At 43.6% G+C, this 19,028-nt stretch overlaps 1 protein-coding gene across 2 annotated transcripts in view; it reads right to left on the bottom strand.

The window, feature by feature from the left end:
- The window catches only part of LOC106577822 (sushi, von Willebrand factor type A, EGF and pentraxin domain-containing protein 1), a 192,705-nt gene that overhangs the window by 144,365 nt on the left and 29,312 nt on the right, over positions 1–19,028 (bottom strand). For both annotated transcript variants that reach the window (XM_045701416.1, XM_045701415.1), the window contains exons 2-3: positions 13,947–14,202; positions 9,196–9,372 (exon numbers count right to left, since the gene is read on the bottom strand). In XM_045701416.1, coding sequence (XP_045557372.1) covers positions 9,196–9,372; positions 13,947–14,202 — 433 coding nt within the window. The remainder of the gene's footprint in view (positions 1–9,195; positions 9,373–13,946; positions 14,203–19,028) is intronic.

Raw genomic sequence — 19,028 nt, 5'->3', positions numbered from 1 at the left:
CCATAACCTTAGCAGACACACACAAACACACACATGCATACACACATACAGTGCCAGCAGAAAGTATTCACACTCCTTGGCTTTTCCACATTTTGTTGTGTTACAGACTGAATTTAAAATTGATTAAATTGAGATTTGATGTCACTGGCCTACACACAATACCCCATAATGTCAAAGTGGACTAATGTTTTTAGAAGATTTTACAAATTAATTAAAAATGAAAAGCTGAAATGTCTTGAGTCAATAAGTATTCAACCCATTTGTTCTGGCATGCCTAAATACGTTTCATGGACTCACTCTGTGTGCAATAACAGTGTTTAACATGATTTTTGAAAGACTACCTCATCTCTGTACCCCACATATACAATTATCTGTAAGGTCCCTCAGTCCAGCAGTGAATTTCAAACAAAGACGCAACCAATGCCTCGCAAAGAAGGGTGCCTATTGGTAGATGGGTAAATAAAATAAAAAACAGACATTGACTATCCCTTTGAGGATGGTGAAGTTATTCATTACACTTTGAATGGTGTATCAATAGACCGAGTCACTATAAAGATACAGGCATCCTGTCACGACTTAGCCATCACCGATCCACTTTTCATTTTCCATTTGTTTTGTCTTTGTTTTACAAACCTGGTTCCAATTCCCCAATTACTTGTTCATCATTTAACCCTCTGCTCCCCCATGTTTTTTTGTGAGTGATTGTTTGTATGTATACAGTCTGTTATTGTGGGCTAGTTCATTGTGTTGTATTTATTGATTCCTTGAGTAAATTACGTTCCTTACTCATACCTGCTGTCCTGCGCCTGACTCCTCCACACCAACTACACACAGGCCGATTACACATCCTTCCTAACTCGGTTGCCGGAAAGGAAAGAAACAGCTCAGGGATTTCCCCATGAGGCCAATGGTGACTTTAAATCAGAGTTTAATGGCTGTAATAGGAGAAAACTGAGGATGGATCAACAACATTGTAATTACTCCACAATACTAACCTAAATGACAAAGTGCAAAGAAGGACCTAAATGACAGAGTGCAAAGAAGGAAGCCTGTACAGACTAGTAAAACTGCAAAAAATGTGGCAAAGATTTTGGGGAAAATCCAACACACTACCTCACTTCATATTTCATATCATATTTTCAAGCATGGTGGTGGCTGCATCATGTTATGGGTATGCTTGTCATCAGCAAGGACTATGGAGTTTTTTTAGGATACAGAAAAATGTAATAGAGCCAAATGCAGGCAAAATCCTAGAAAAAAACCTGGTTCAGTCTGGTTTCTAACAGACACTGGGAGACAAATTCACCTTTTGGCAGGACAATAACCTAAAATACAAGGCCAAATATACACTGGAGTTGATTACCAAGATGACATTGAATGTTCCTGAGTAGTCTAGTTACAGATTTTACTTAAATTGGCTTGAAAATCTATGTAAAGCCTTGAAAATTGCTGTCTAGCAGTGATCAACAACCTACTTGACAGAGCTTGAAGAATTGTTTTAAGAATAATGTGCAAACATTGTACCATCCAGGTGTGCAAAGCTCTTAGAGACTTACCCAGAAAGGCTCACATCTGTAATCGCTGCCAAAGGTGATTCTAACATATAATGACTCAGGAGTCATTTTCAATATATTTGCAAACATTTCTAAAAACATGTTTTCATTTTGTCATTATGGGGTATTGTGCGTCGATGTGTGAGATAATTTTGGGGGTGGTTATTCAGGCTGTAACACAACAAAATGTGGAATAAGTCAAGGCGTATGAATACTTTCTGAATGCACTGTGTACATGCACACACAGCTGGAGAAGTGTGTGTGTATATATGCTGAGTGTTGTCTGACAATGTAAACACGTGTATTGTATTGCTTCCTAAGGCATGGTCTGTATCATGTTGCTCCAGGTTGTTAGTGTTTGTGTATGAATGGGTTGTACTAGGACATATACGTGACTATATAGCTAAAGGAAAAAAAATCTAATGTCTCGAAAACTTCACCAAAACCTTTTGGGACTGTATTAACAGTGCAGTAAAAAAAAAATATCTTCCAAATGTAGTTTATGAGTGGATTTTTCCTGGAAGTCAAAACAGAGAAGGAGTATGTCTGATTCTGCTAACATCAAAACTGACCTGGGTTCAGATAAACTATGAAAGACAAATGCATTAGTCAAGAAGGAAATATTTTGTTTAGGTTGGCTCAAATTAATGCAAAGCAGGTCATTTACAAGACAATGCTATTGATGTTTGCCAGAACCTGTCTTTTCAGATGGAGCCAGGGAGGCATTAAAAGTACAGTGGAAAATGTTAGCATTTCCGTCACTGTATGTCTGGCTCAGGACTCGTCTACAGATCTTATTTTCCTGCCTTGCAAATTTGCTGCAGGAAAATAATCCTGCAGCAACAACAAATGTGAATTATTATGTGGATTTTAATGAATGGACATTTTTGTAGGGGTTGATAGCTTTTTCGTAAGGGCAAATCAAGTCTGATATTTCAAAGTGGAAATGACAAACTTTAGAAGCCTTTTAAAAACTAAAATACTCGACACGATTGCATTTCCTGCCGAGCATTAACATTTCTTAGGGCTAGGCCCCTTTTTTCTCAATTCCGCCTGACTGACGTGCCCAAAGTAAACTGCCTGCTGCTCAGGCCCTGAAGCCAGGATATGCATATAATTGGTACCATTGGAAAGAAAACACTTTGAAATTTGTAGAAATGTTAAAATAATGTAGGAGACTATAACACAATAGATATGGAAGGAGACAATCCAAAGAAAAACCAACCGGAATATTTCCTTTTTTTTAGAGCCCATGCTCTTAAAATGGAAAGTATAGGGGCATACTGAATTCTAGCTCCCAGGATGCAATTAATATGGCTTCCACAGGGTGTCAGCAGTCTATGTTCAAGGTTTCAGGCTTGTAACTTCCAAAACGAATAAGAAATATGAGTTTTAGTACAGGGGAAACAGTCTTGGAAATTTGTGTTTGGATGAGCGATGAAGACAAGACGCACATGTTAAAATCAGTTTCCTATTGAACATACTTCTTTCTGTAAGAAATATAATAGTTTGATTACATTTTAGGGTATCTGAGGAGTAAATAGAAAGTTATTTTGACTTGTTGAAACAAAGAGTTAGCGATAGATTTTCGGATTCCTTTCTCTGCATGTTGAACGAGTGGATTACTCAAATCGATGGCGCCAACTAAAATAACTTTTTGGGATATAAAGAAGGATTTTATCTAACAAAACAACACTACATGTTATAGCTGGGACCCTTGGATGACAAATCAGAGGAAGACTTTCAAAAAGTAAGTGAATATTTAATCACTATTTGTGAATTTATGAAACCTGTGCCGGTGGAAAAATATTTTGATGTAGGGCGCCGTCCTCAAACAATCGCATGGCATGCTTTCGCTGTAATGGCTACTGTAAATTGGACAGTGCAGTTAGATTAACAAGAATTTAAGCTTCCAACCGCTATAAGACACTTGTATGTACCTAAATGTTTAATTTCCATAATTTTTATGATTATTTATTTGAATTGCACGCCCTCCAGTTTCACCGGAAGTTGTCCCGCTAGCGGGACGCCTAGCCCAAACAGGTTTTTAATCCTCAGCAACAAAAGAGTGATCAAATTAAGATCCTACATCTGTACATCAGTGAACTGAAGCTCACTCTCTCCCAGTGATTCTCACTCTACAAATCGTAGCTCTGTCTCCGATCTTTTGTCTTTCTAAGCAACTAACTCGCTGACTTTCTCTGGGACTGGAGTACATCAGTTGAAGTTGAAGCCTGGCGATTCTCTCCCTATGGTTCGAGGCCCTGTCTGTCTCTGGAACCATTCCTCTTTCACCCTGAGATACTGAACACTGTAGCTGTTGTCTGTCTGTTTGACCTGGCTGATACACAACTCAGAGTGAGGGTGTGAGGAGAGAAGAGCTGGAGAGTCTCTGATAATTAATGGAGTGTTAGGGGCTCTCATGCATTCCTCTGGTTTCATACCAAATGCTTTTCCCGATCGTATTTACAGTCTATTACTGGTACTACACACAGGAGACCTAACACGGGCTTAGAGGATAGGAGAGGAGGATGAGGAGGGGGAAGAGTGAAACAAAGAAGGATTGCAACATTCATCCTCTTCTCTGGAATTCCCTGTCCTCTTCAGCATATCCAAGACTCCTTTCCTTTCTCTCCTTTTTGTAGTTTTTATTTCGACCGTCGGATTTATGTTCACCTCGAGGCTTCTTCCTCCTGGGATCTGGACCGGCCCATCGGACGATAGCAAATATTTACAGTGTGAGCTTAGAGGAAATAAATGGCCCCCCATGGAGAGAGACGGAGTCCTGGGTTCACTCCAGCTGGCATGCGTCACACACACACACACACACACACACACACACACACACACACACACACACACACACACACACACACACACACACACACACACACACACACACACACACACACACTATCATGGACATCAAAGGGTCTATAGTTATTTAGGTAACACGGACAAGCTAATCACAGACCTATGACTCTTAACTTCTACCTCTTACATCTCTCTCTGTCTCCCTCTCTCTTTCCCATTGTCAATTTGCCCTATTTCACATTTTCTCTCTACCCTCCCTATCTTCTTGCACTTCCATATACAGTGCCGTCAGAAAGTATTCAGACCCCTTGAATTTCACCACAAGTTATTACGTTAGTCTCATTCTAAAATGGATTTAAAGTTTTTTTTAGCAAACTACATACAATATCCCATAATGGCAAAGCGAAAACAGATTTTTGAAATATTTGCACATTTATTAAAAATAAAAACAGAATACATTATTTACATAAATATTCAACTTGATTGGAGTCCACCTGTGTTAAATTCAATTGATTGGACATGACTTGGAAAGGCACACACCTGTCTATATAAGGTCCCACAGTTGACAGAGCATGTCAACACAAAATAAAGCTGTGAGGTCGAAGGAATTGTGTCGAGGCACAGATCTGGGGAAGGGTAGCAAAACATTTCTGCAGCATTGAAGGTCCCCAAGAACACAGTGGACCCCATCATTCTTAAATGGATGAAGTTTGGAACCACCCAGACTCTTCCTAAAGCTGGCCGCCAGGCCAAACTGAGCAATCGGGGGAGAAGGGCCTTGGTCAAGGAGTTGACCAAGAGCCCGATGATCACTCTGACAGAGCTCTAGAGTTCCTCTGTGGAGACGGGAGAACCTTCCAGAAGGACAACCATCTCTTTTTTCAGATGCAGGGACTGGGAGACTAGTCAGGATCGAGGGAAAGATGAACGGAGCAAAGTACAGAGAGATCCTTGATGAAAACCTGCTCCAGAGCACTCAGGACCTGACTGGGGCGAAAGCTTACCTTCCAACAGGACAACGACCCTAAGCACACAGCGAAGACAACAAAGGTGTTGCTTCGAGACAAGTCTCTGAATGACCTTGAGTGGCCCTTTCAGAGCCTGGACATGATGGAACATCTCTAGAGAGTCCTGAAAATAGTTGTGCAGCAATGCTCCCCATCCAACCTGACAGAGCTTGAGAGGATCTGCAGAGAAGAATGGGAGAAACTTCCCATATACCGGTGTGTCAAGCTTGTAGCATCATACCCAAGAAGTCTCGATGCTGTAATCGCTGCCAAAGGTGCTTCAACAAAGTACTGAGTAAAGGGTTGTTTTTGCTTTGTCATTATGGGGTATTGTGTGTAGATTGATGAGGGGGAAAAAACGTTGAATAAATGTTATAATAAGTCTGTAACGTAACAAAATGTGGAAAACATCAAGGGGTCTGAATACTTTCCGAAGGCACTGTATCTCTCTCTCTCTCTCGTTTTCTCTCTCTCTCCTCCCCCCTCCATCCTCCCTGTCCTCCCAGGCTGTGATAGTCCTGCCAGGGTGAGAGGAAGAGAGGAAGAGAAGGAGATGTTACCCTCTGACTGTATCTATCACATTCTTTCCATTCTCGGGCTTCAGGCTAGACCTGACAACTGTTATTGGTATGGACTAGGAGTACACTCGGTGTCATGTTTTCCCTTTCATTCATGTGACTTGACCTGTGACCTGGTCCCAGATATGTTTGTGCTGTCTTGCCAACTGCTAGGGTCATTGTCATGACAGCACAAACAGATCTGGGATCAGGCTAGATTAGTAATTTACTGGTGGCCAAGGAGGATGGGGACCCTATTGACGCAAAGTAACATGTTGTTTAAAGAGGCTTCTTCTATTGTCTGTCTATCTCATCACATTCCTGACATGTTTTATTTTCCTTAGGAGAATAGACAGGACACAGTTAGCTCTACTATACACACAGCACATACCCAAGATCCTTCCTCAATACTTTAATCAATTCTAGCTAATTCAATCAAACCAATTTGTCAGAGAGAGAAAGTCACTCTGTGATTCCATATGATTGTCCCTCCTAGGGAAACGCATACACATACATGCACGTGCACACACACACACACACACACACACACACACACACACACATGCACACACACACACACTATCTTGTACAGCTAATCTTGTGGGGACACACCATACAGTCCCATTCAAAATCCTATTTTCCCTAATCCCTAAACCTAACCCAAAGGCACTGTGTGTCACACAGCGTCTTCCTTCCCTAACCTGTATTCTAACCCTAACTTTAACCCTAACCCTAACTTTAACCCTAACTTTAACCCTAACCTTAACCCAAATACCTAACCTTAACCCTAATCCTAAACCTAACCCTTTTATTTATTTTTATTTCACCTTTATTTAACCAGGTAACCCTAGCTCCTAACCCCAAACTTAAAACTAACCCTAGCACCTAATCCTAAACTTAACCCTAGGTACTATCCCTAACCTTAAATTAACCCTAGCACCTATTCCTAAACCTAACCCTAGCCCCTAACCCTAACCTTAAAACTAACCTTAGCACCTAACCCTAAACCTAACCCTAGCCCCTAACCCTAACCTTAAAACTAACCTTAGCACCTAACCCTAAACCTAACCCTAGCCCCTAACCCTAACCTTAAAACTAACCCTAGCCCCTAACCCTAACCTTAAAACTAACCCTAGCCCCTAACCCTAACCTTAAAACTAACCTTAGCACCTAACCCTAAACCTAACCCTAGCTCCTAACCCTAACCTTAAAACTAACCCTAGCTCCTAACCCTAAAACTAACCCTAGCTCCTAACCCTAAAACTAACCCTAGCTCCTAACCCTAAAACTAACCCTAGCTCCTAACCCTAAAACTAACCCTAGCTCCTAACCCTAACCTTTAACGTAATTTTAACCCTAACACTAATTCTAACCGTTTCCCTAAACCCCACCTGGTCCCCACAAGAATAGTAAAACGCGGCTACACACACACACACACACACACACACACACACACACACACACACACACACACACACACACACACACACACACACACACACCCAAGGTCAGCTCCTCCCTGTCCAAACTAAAATATTCCTCAGTCCAGTACTTCAAGCTACCGAAGAACCCGACATTCACCCCCATCCACAGTAGCAGACCTCTAAACACTTACCTCCCATCTCTAGTAGTTCAGAGTCTAAGGTTTAGACAACACTAACCCTGCTAACAGCAGCACAGATGTTACCCATAACTACCACAACACCTTTCACTAGGCCAAGCCTGGTGGTGTTTCAGAAGCACAATGTCAATATGAAATCCTGAGGAAGAGATCTGCTTGTTGATGGAAGGTGTATGGGGCAGAAATGCATGATATAGGTGACTGCTGTTTTTATCTTTCCAAAAAGTAAAATTACAAAGGTTTGTATAACACCTTTCTATATAGAACATATACGTTCTGCCTTGGACATTTTGAGGGTGGTGAGATTAGCCTGCTGATTGGCTAGACAGGCGGAAGAAGAGAGCGACACACAAGAAGCAGTAACCTGCGGTTTAGCCTAGAGTCACACCACAGGAGGTTTAGCCTAGAGTCACACCACAGGAGGTTTAGCCTAGAGTCACACCACAGGAGGTTTGGAGGCAGCTTAACTGGGGAGGACGGGCTCAAGGTGATGACCGGAGCGGAATCAGTGGAATGGTATCAAATACATCAAACACGTGGTTTCCAAGTGTTTGACGCCATTTCATTTGCTCCGTTCCAGACATTATGAGCTGTTCTCCCCTCAGCAGCCTCCTGTGTATCACACAGGGTCTTCCTTCCTCAGAGTCTGTCTGTCTGTCTGTCTGTCTCTTAAACAAACACACACACTGTCTGCTCTCTGGCTCTCTGCAATGAATTAAACAGCGATTAATAAGCAGACTGTCTTTTGTCTCCGCAACATCTGATTGTGATTTGGGAGCCGTTCCCGTTGATGACCCTGATGCCCTCAGCACATTTCAGGGCCAGTATTTAAAACATGTCGGCAGCAACAGCACAACGGGGGGAATGAGAGAGAGCGAGAGTGTACGAGAGTGTGCGAGAGAGAGAAAGAGAGAGAGAGAGAGAGAGAGAGAGAGAGAGAGAGAGAGAGAGAGAGAGAGAGAGAGAGGGAGAGCTAGGCCATCTGAGACCTAATGCACACAAACACACATCACTGTCTGTTACAGACCCCACCAGGCCTCTCTACACACTGATAGGTCTAGGATCGACACACACACACACACACACACACACACACACACACACACACACACACACACACACACACACACACACACACACACACACACACACACACACACACACGGCTCCAAGGTCAGCTCCTACACCTTGGGGAAATCAGGATCTCAGCACTGACTGGCTACACAGCCTCCTTAGTGAATCAATGACACTTGGATATTTGTCCTTAACTCACTGTGAGCTTACAGGGCACTGTATAGAATACATTTGATTGAATTTGATTGACAGGCATCATGGGGCTAAGTGGTCTGTTTTCAGAGGTGAAATAGTCAGATAGCCCAGGCTGATACCCTCTGAAATCACACCGTTATCTTCACCATCCATCACCACATTCAGCCACTCTCCAAAGACCACAGCACAGAACTGGTGCATACACCAAGATGAAACCATTAGACGCATTAGTTATTTTTAAAGACATTTTATGCTTACATATTTATTCACGGGGCAACAAGAATGGAGTCAACATGGCTGTCCTTACCATAGATATAAAACTGTTCTATGTCTATGGTCCATACTGGGCACATTCCTCTACATCTGTAACCTACCTGTGCACTCTTGCTGCAGCCCCTTGCCGTAGTGGCCCTTCTCACAGATACAGTCGTACTGGCCCGTGTGGGTGCCACACTTGCAGCTGGCCATGACGTCACAGCAGTCCGAACCTGCCTCGCACAGAGACGAGCAGCGGGATAGGTCCTCCTGGATGTAACTTCCTGTCGGCAGGTCTGAGGGGAGACGAGGGTTGATGCAGAGGTCAAAGGTCACCCGAGGATATTTGTAACTATTTTCATCATTTCATAAACTTCTTGCTTGTCCATAGAAAAGGAGAGAGGAGAGATGGAAAGAAAGGAGAGGTGGAGAAGAGAGGGAATGAGTGGAGGGTTGGATCAACTCACTAAAAGAGGAGCGAGGGGTGATGAGAAAGGAGAGGGAACGAAGGCAGAGGAGAGGAGATAGAGAGAGATTTTGTGATATAAGCAAACCAATTAATCAAACCAAAGGCTACTGGAAAGGTCAATATACTGGCGGGGAAAAACATTCCTGAGTAATTTTTACTGATAACTGTAGTTTACTCCAATCCTGATAACAGAGTAGATTACCGTAAATTGGCCTACTACTGTATAAACACATCTGTGTTGATGAATCTGGTGGAAATGTCATGTACGCTAAGCTAGGGCTAGACATGCTTATCTGCCTCATACATAAATAATGACAAGGGGAGCAGGATTGGCTGAGCCATTGTTTGTTCTTTCTGAGAAGCAGGAACCAATCAAAGAGCATTGTGGGACAGATGTTTTTCACACATGGCTGAGGAAGGCGTTTGGTCCAGGGGTTGGCAGAGGTAGAGAAAGCAGACCTGGGTTCAAATAGCATTTGAACACTTTCAAAAATGTTAGCTACACTTGATTGAGCTTGCCTGGTGCAATGGACTCAATGGCTGGAGTGGGAGCTATGGCTGAAACGGGGGCTATGGGGCTGAAGGGCTGATGCTTGAGTTGGGGTTGGCAGCGGCGAGGAGTAGACTTGGAGAGGGAGAGTCAGTAAAACAGAGACAAACGGCAGGCTTGATAACATGAACTGGCTCCCATGGCTCACACTGGATCCGTCCCAAATTACACCCTAGTCCCTATATAGTCCTATGGGCCCTGGTCAAAAGTAGTGCACTATAAAGGGAATAGGGTGCCATTTGGGATGAACCGTCTGACAACCTTATCACTCTCTCTGTCTAACAGGACAGATTTACCACCGTCTAGGTTCTAATATAGGCTGTGTCCCAATTGTACTCTATTCTTTATAGTGCACTACTTTTGACCAGGGCCCATAGGGCTATATACGGAATAGGGTGCCATTTGGGACGCTGCATAGATGGCTTCGGTGCTGCATGTTGTTGTTTTATGGACCGATGCAACTGACGTCTGAAAACTTATTACTCCAGCACCGAAGTATTTTACCTCCTTTTTTACTCTCTGATGTTATGTGTTGGCTAGATGTACAGAGCAAACTGTCTGCAAGACGTGGATGGAATTTTACCAAACTTTTTTATATATATACAGTGCATTCAGAAAGTATTCAGACCCCTTGACTTTTTCCACATTTTGTAAAGTTACAGCCTTATTCTAAAATGGATTAAATAAAAACAAAACCCCATAATGACAAAGCAAAAACATGTATTCAGACCCTTTGCTATGAGACTCGAAATGTTTTTATTTATTTATTTTATTTCACATTTATTTAACCAGGTAGGCTAGTTGAGAACAAGTTCTCATTTACAACTGCGACCTGGCCAAGAGAAAGCAAAGCAGTGCGACACAAACAACAACAGAGAGTTACACATGGAATAAACAAACATACAGTCAATAAAACAATAGAGAAAAATGTGTGCAAATGAGGTAAGATAAGGGAGGTAAGGCAATAAATAGGCCATAGTGGCGAAATAATTAAAATTTAGCAATTAAACACTGGAGTGATAGATGTGCAGAAGATGAATGTGCAAGTAGAGATACTGGGGTGCAAAGAAGCAAACAAATAAATAACAGTATGGGGATGAGGTATTTAGAGATGGGCTATGTACCGGTGCAGTGATCTGTTAGCTGCTCTGACAGCTAGTGCGTAAAGTTAGTGAGGGAGATATGAGTCTCCAGCTTCAGTGATTTTTGCAATTCGTTCCAGTCATTGGCAGCAGAGAACTGGAAGGAGAGGCGGCCAAAGGAGGAATTGGCTTTGGGGGTAACCAGTGAAATATACCTGCTGGAGCGCGTGCTACGGGTGGGTGCTGCTATGGTGACCAGTGAGCTAAGGCAGGGTTTTACCTAGCAAAGACTTATAGATGACTTGGAGCCAGTGGGTTTGGCGACGAATTTGAAGCGAGGGCCAGCCAACGAGAGCATACAGGTCGCAGTGGTGGGTAGTATATGGGGCTTTAGTGACAAAACAGATGGCACTGTGATAGACTGTATCCAATTTGCTGAGTAGAGTGTTGGAGGCTATTTTGTAAATGACATCACCGAAGTCAAGGATCGGCAGGATAGTCCGTTTTACGAGGGTATGTTTGGCAGCATGAGTGAAGGATGCTTTGTTGCGAAATAGGAAGCCGATTCTAGATTTAATTTTGGAATGGAAATTGAGCTCAGGTGCATCCTGTTTCCATTGATCATTCTTGAGATGTTTCTACAACTTGATTGGAGTCCACCTGTGGTAAATTCAATTGATTGGACATGATTTGGAAAGACACACACCTGTCTATTTAAGGCCCCACAGTTGACAGTGTTGGTCTGTGCAAAAACCAAGCCGTGAGGTCGAAGGAATTGTCCATAGAGCTGGAATGTGGAATGGAATGTGTCGAGGCACAGATCTGGGAAAGGTTACCAAAAAATGTCTGCAGCATTGAAGGTCTCCAAGAACACAGTGGCCTCCATCTTTTTTAAATGGAAGAAGTTTGAAACCCCCAAGACTCTTCCTAGATCTGGCCGTCCAGCCAAAATGAGCAATTGGGGGAGAAGGGCCTTGGTCAGGGAGGTGACCAAGAACCAGATGGTCACTCTGACAGAGCTCCAGAGTTCCTCTGTGGAGATGGGTGAACCTTCCAGAAGGTCAACCATCTCTGCAGCACTCCACCAATCAGGTCTTTATGGTAGAGTGGCCAGAAGGAAGCCACTCCTCAGTAAACGACACATGACAGCCCCCTCGGAGTTTGCCAAAAGGCACCTAAAGGACTCTGACCATGAGAAACAAGATTCTCTGATGAAACCAAGATTTAACTCTTTGGCCTGAATGTGGTGAAGCATGGTGGTTGCAGCATCATGCTGTGGGGATGTTTTTCAGTGGCAGGGACTGGAAGACTAGGCAGGATTGAGGGAAAGACGAACGGAGAAAAGTACAGAGAGATCCTTGATGAAAACCTGCTCCAGAGCATTCAGGACCTCAGACTGGGGCTAAGGTTCACCTTCCAACAGGACAACAACCCTAAGCACACAGCCAATACAACGAAGGAGTGGCTTCGGGACAAGTCTCTGAATGTCCTTGAGTGGCCCAGTCAGAGCCCGGACTTGAACCTGATCGAACATCTCTGGAGAGACCTGAAAATAGCTGTGCAACGACGCTCTCCATCCAACCTGACAGAGGTTGAGAAGATTTGCAGAGAAGAATGAGAGAAACTCCCCAAATACAGGTATGCCAAGCTTGTAGTGTCATAGCCAAGAAGACTCAAGGCTGTAATCGCTGCCAAAGGTGCTTCAACAAAGTACTGAGTAAAGGGTCTGAATACTTATGTAAATGTAATATTTCAGTTTTTTATTTGTAATAAATTTGCAAACATTTCTAAAAACCTGTTTTTCGCTTTGCCATTATGGGTTATTGTGTGTAGAATGATAAGGGGGGAAACGATTTAATCCATTTTAGAATAAATAAAATCAAAATCAAGTCAAATCAAATTGTATTTGTCACATGCCCTGAATACAACAGGTGTAGACCTTACAGTGAAATGCTTACTTATAAGCCCTTAACCAACGATGCAGTTTTAAGAAAATACCTAAAAAAAACTATAGCGGGGCTATATACAGGGGGTACCGGTACAGAGTCAATGTGTCAATGTGTGGGGGCACCGGTGTTGAGGTAATTGAGATAATTATGTACATACAGGTAGGGTTGTTAAAGTGGCTATGCATAGATAATAACAGAGTGGTAGCAGCGTGGGGGGGTGAAAATAGTCTGGGTAGCCATTTGATTAGCTGTTCAGGAGTCTTATGGCTTGGGGGTAGAAGCTGTTTAGAAGCCTCTTGGACCTAGACTTGACGCTCCGGTACCGCTTGCCGTGCGGTAGCAGAGACAACAGTCTATGACTAGGGTGGCTGGAGTCTTTGACGATATTTAGGGCCTTCCTCTGACACCGCCTGGTATAGAGGTCCTGGATGGCAGGAAGCTTGACCCCGGTGATGTACTGGTTGTAACGTTACAAAATGGGAAAAAAGTCAAGGGGTCTGAATACTTTCCGAATGCACTTTATATATCTTAGTCACAATGGGCTGCCTGTATGTAAAGTTGAGAAAAACATCTTCCACTCAATCTTTCCTTCCCACAAATCTCCCATTGACATAGTACTGTAAAACCTGATTCACATAAGCCTTCAAGTGTCAGCCTGGGTACCAGTCTCCTGTGCTATCAATATCAATTTGGCATGACACGAGAGTCAAATAAAATTGTATTCGTCATTGTGCTGAATACAACAAGTGTAGACTTGACAAGGAGTGGCAAAGAGTGAAAAGACTGGTACTCAAACTATTCACTTGCTCATTCCCCTCACCTTCATGCAGCGCACGGCGAGCCAGGGCCTCAAACTCAGCGAAGTTGTGTACCAGGTAGCAGTGCTGGTCCTTGGGATGCGAGGCCATGTCATTGAGCTCACGGATGTTCCCCTGCCAGATCCCCAGGGTGTAGATCTCCACCCCCTGCTCCCTCAGAGCGGCCGCCACTGGGCGAGGGTCGCCCCCGTTGGAGTAGCCGTCCGTTATCAGGAAGATCACCTTGGTGGCGTTGGCCCGCGAGTGACGCAGGATTTGCTGCGGGGGGGTGAGAAGATTGGAATAATTAATACATGTGTGAATGAATGTTGGACGTTGTTGGATCATGATCAGGTATTGTGAAAGTAAAAACTGTAACTCCATGAATATATAGCTAATGCATTCATGTGGTTTGAAAGATACCATTGCTCGGAACGCAGACCAACATACCAACATCACTGACATGGATACATTTTAGAAATGGAATGATTACCGTAATTTCCGGACTATAAGCCGCAACTTTTTTCCCACGCTTTGAACCTCGCGGCTTAAACAATGACGTGGCTAATATATGGATTTTTTCCGCTTTCAATTTTTTTCCCCAAAAAAACACATTCTGTGACGTGCTCAGTTTTTTGGCGGCATGAAGCTTTCATTAGACCAATGAAATTGCCGAACGGGTTAAGTTCAAACAACTTTTTTGTTTACTGTTTAGATTAAATCGAGCGCACTCAAACTTCCCATCATTCTGATTACGGTAGTCATTTTGTCACCCTCATCATGGCAAAGACACGGAGAAATGCATATGATGCAGCTTTCAAGTTGAAGGTGATTGATCTGGCTGTTGGAAAAGGAAATAGAGCTGCTGCACGGGAGCTTGGTCTTAATGAGTCGATGATAAGACGTTGGAAACAGCAGCGTTAGGAATTGACTCAGTGCAAAAAGACAACTAAAGCTTACTGCTAATTAAAAAAAAATTGTTACAACCCGTGTTTCGTTAAAGCCTGTGTAAAGTTAATTTGTTTCATTTGTTTCACCTGCGGCTTATAGACATGTGTGGCTTATTTATGTTCAAAATAATACTTTAAAAAAAATTCTGTGGGTGCGGCTTATATTCAGGTGCGCTCAATAGTCCGAAAATTACGGTAATGATATTAGTTAACTGCACATACAACCCCCCCCCCACACAGACACAACCCCACAATTCTGTGAGACTTACTCCCCGAAAACAAAATGGACATTGGCAAGTCAAGCAATAGAGAGAAGAGAAGAAAAAAGCAGCAATGACCCTGTCCTCTAGTCTGATAGGTCTGCTGTCAGCTAACAACTAGAACACTGGAACAACCCTACTATAGCAGCTGCCTCACACCTGGGTTGTCACAACGTCCACAGAAGGTGGTGCCTCGCCCCGGTCGGGCGGTGCTCGGCGGTCGTCGTCACCGGCCTACTAGCTGCCACCGATCCATGTTTCTGTGTCTTTTGCTTATGTCTGTTTAGGTCTGCACCTGTTCGTTGTTAGTCATTAGTGGGGGGTATTTAGTTTGTCTTTTTTGTTTGGGAATTCGTGCGGGATTGTTACATGTCATGTTCGTTGTGGTAGTCAGCATTTTGCGCTGTTTCGGCTACGCCGCGTATGTTTTATTAGGCATTAGGGTTGCCGGGCTGCGCCCCGTCTGTTTTGATTTTTGGAGCTGTCCTCCTATCTTGTTGACTACGCACCCTGCCTTGTTGCGGCATTATTATCTGTGATTATTAAACGTCTGTTCAACGGACCTCAGTCTCCTGCGCTTGACTCTACCCCTTTCCTGCTATCAAGGATATTATTGACATCGGTTCAAACACTATTAGATATCATTTCAAATACTGTATCTGTGTTTGATGGAGCTTGCTTGGCAAAATGGGACGAATATGATAGTCCCAAAAAGTGTAACCACCACCCATCTGGCTTCTTTAGGCAGGCTAAAGCGAACTTTCAAAGTATTTCAAAGATTTCGAAATAATATTTGAAACCCAGGACAAGACTCCCTCAGACACAGGCTCTGGTTCACAGCACTATGTTTAGCTGCAGTTGACAACCAATCCCTGTACATTTAGACAGGACATTAAAGACACAGAGAAACAATTGTTTTTTTCCCCTGCGCAGAAATCCTGGAGAGAAAAATAGAGAGAGCTCTGCTGCTGTGTTATACTGTCCTGTACCCGACATGTAAGGCCAAGCCAAACAAGACCTGCTAAAATACTGTATAGTTGGTCTGTTTGTTTGTAATGAAATTAATTGTAATTGTATAGATGAGATGAAGAGGAGAGTGACAAGAGGAGGACAAAGACAGTGAAGATACTGTAGAGAAAGAGTGAAGAGAGATTGATGGAGCGATATTACACCCTGACTACACTGCTCGCGTCGTGTGTGCGAGCGTTGCAAAATACATTTAGAAATCTATGTTATTCAATTATTGCACCCACACTGCTCGCACGTTGCCAAGGGCTAAAATAGAAGTCAGTTCTAGTTGTGACGCAGATCGCGCTGCAAGTCCTGCCTCTCCCATTTCCTCATTGGTTTATAGAAGCAGATAGGGTGATTGAAAGACAAACTGTGTGAGAGAGAGAGAGAGAGAGAGAGAGAGAAAGAGTGCGAGAGAGAGAAAGAGAAAGCTAGAGCTCTGTTCTTTATTGTCTAATTGGCTTCAAGCGTCTCCAGCGGGGTAACATAATTACAGTGGCTGTGAAGCGGGGGAGGGAGGGGGGCGGGGTGAAGATAGGGAGAGAAGGAGGGAGGGAAGAAAAGCTTGGCCTCTCTGATCCTCTCCTCAAAGTCACCCTGGTTCTCATCCCAAAATCCCAGTCCTGGCTGCTGCCCGCTCCCAGCTGTCAGTGCACCCTGGCAGGCTGCTTAGTTATGGTATGGGCCCTCCCTGGATCTCCCCTAGACCTACAGTGGGGGAAAAAAGTATTTGATCCCCTGCTGGTTTTGTACGTTTGCCCACTGACAAAGAAAGGATCAGTCTATATTTTTAATGGTAGGTTTATTTGAACAGTGAGAGACAGAATAACAACAAAAATATCCAGAAAAACACATGTCAAAAATGTTATGAATTGATTTGCATTTTAATGAGGGAAATAAGTATTTGACCCCCTCTCAATCAGAAAGATTTCTGGCTCCCAGGTGTCTTTTATACAGGTAACGAGCTGAGATTAGGAGCACACTCTTAAAGGGAGTGCTCCTAACCGCAGCTTGTAACCTGTAAAAAAGACACCTGTCCACAGAAACAATCAATCAATCAGATTCCAAACTCTCCACCATGGCCAAGACCAAAGAGCTCTCCAAGGATGTCAGGGACAAGATTGTAGACCTACACAAGGCTGGAATGGGCTACAAGACCATCGCCAAGCAGCTTGGTGAGAAGGTGACAACATTTGGTGCGATTATACGCAAATGGAAGAAACACAAAAGAACTGTCAATATCCCTCGGCCTGGGGCTCCATGCAAGCTCTCACCTCGTGGAGTTGCAATGATCATGAGAATGGTGAGGAATCAGCCCAGAACTATACGGGAGAATCTTGTCAATGATCTCAAGGCAGCTGGGACCATTGTCACCAAGAAAACAATTGGTTACACACTACAAAGAAAAAATGTATGAAATGTATGAATTCACTACTGTAAGTCGCTCTGGATAAGAGCGTCTGCTAAATGACAAATGTAAATGTATGTGAAGGACTGAAATCCTGCAGCGCCCACAAGGTCCCCCTGCTCAAGAATACATATACAGGCCTGTCTGAAGTCTGCCAATGGACATCTGAATGACTCAGAGGACAACTGGTGGAAGTGTTGTGGTCAGATGAGACCAAAATGGAGCTCTTTGACATCAACTCAACGTGTTTGGAGGAGGAGGAATGCTGCCTATGACCCCAAGAACACCATCTCCACCGTCAAACATGGAGGTGGAAACATTATGCTTTGGGGGTGTTTTTCTGCTAAGGGGACAGGACAACTTCACCGCATCAAAGGGACGATGGACGGGGCCATGTACCGTCAAATCTTGGGTGAGAACCTCCTTCCCTCAGCCAGGGCATTGAAAATGGGTCGTGGATGGGTATTCCAGCATGACAATGACCCAAAACACACGGCCAATGCAACAAAGGAGTGGCTCAAGAAGAAGCACATTAAGGTCCTGGAGTGGCCTAGCCAGTCTCCAGACCTTAATCCCATAGAAAATCTGTGGAGGGAGCTGAAGGTTCGAGTTGCCAAACGTCAGCCTCGAAACCTTAATGACTTGGAGAAGATCTGCAAAGAGGAGTGGGACAAAATCCCTCCTGAGATGTGTGCAAACCTGGTGGCCAACTACAAGAAACGTCTGACCTTTGTGATTGCAAACGAGGGTTTTGCCACCAAGTACTAAGTCATGTTTTGCAGAGGGGTCAAATACTTATTTCCCTCATTAAAATGCAAATCATTTTATAACATTTTTGACATCCGTTTTTCTGGATTTTTTTGTTGTTATTCTGTCTCTCACTGTTCAAATAAACCTACTATTAAATTTATAGACTGATCATTTCTTTGTAAGTGGGCAAACGTACAAAATCAGCAGGGGATGAAATACTTTTTTCCCCCACTGTAACCCCTGTCTGCTGTCACCAAACCACAGTGATGTATTTGCGGCCTGAGGAGGCGGTGGACTAGGAGTGAGGAGAGGAGAGAGACATGACTGAGAGAGAGGTGTGTGTCTTGGGGTGTTTCTGGGTCTTTTATGGGGCGGTTGTTCAAAGGGCTGTGGGACCGCAGTGGTTCGTGTTACGGTGTGAGACGATGACTGATGGCTGGTGGTGAAGAAGGGGTTGCCACAGCTGAGTGTGTATATATATATATATAGAGAGAGTATATATAGCTACATACACACACTGGTTCCTCTATCGCATATAAAACAGTTGTGGGCCTCACTAATTGTAGGATTTGGCAGCTGGTAAAGCGAAACACCTTTTGGCATGATGCCTCTGTGTGTGTGTGTGTGTGTGTGTGTGTGTGTGTGTGTGTGTGTGTGTGTGTGTGTGTGTGTGTGTGTGTGTGTGTGTGTGTGTGTGTGTGTGTGTGTGTGTGTGTGTGTGTGTGT

The sequence above is a fragment of the Salmo salar genome, chromosome ssa18, assembly GCF_905237065.1.
Source record: "Salmo salar chromosome ssa18, Ssal_v3.1, whole genome shotgun sequence".
Lineage (NCBI taxonomy): Eukaryota > Metazoa > Chordata > Actinopteri > Salmoniformes > Salmonidae > Salmo > Salmo salar.
Note: the sequence above shows the minus strand (reverse complement) of the source record. Positions and strands in the feature narration are given on the sequence as shown.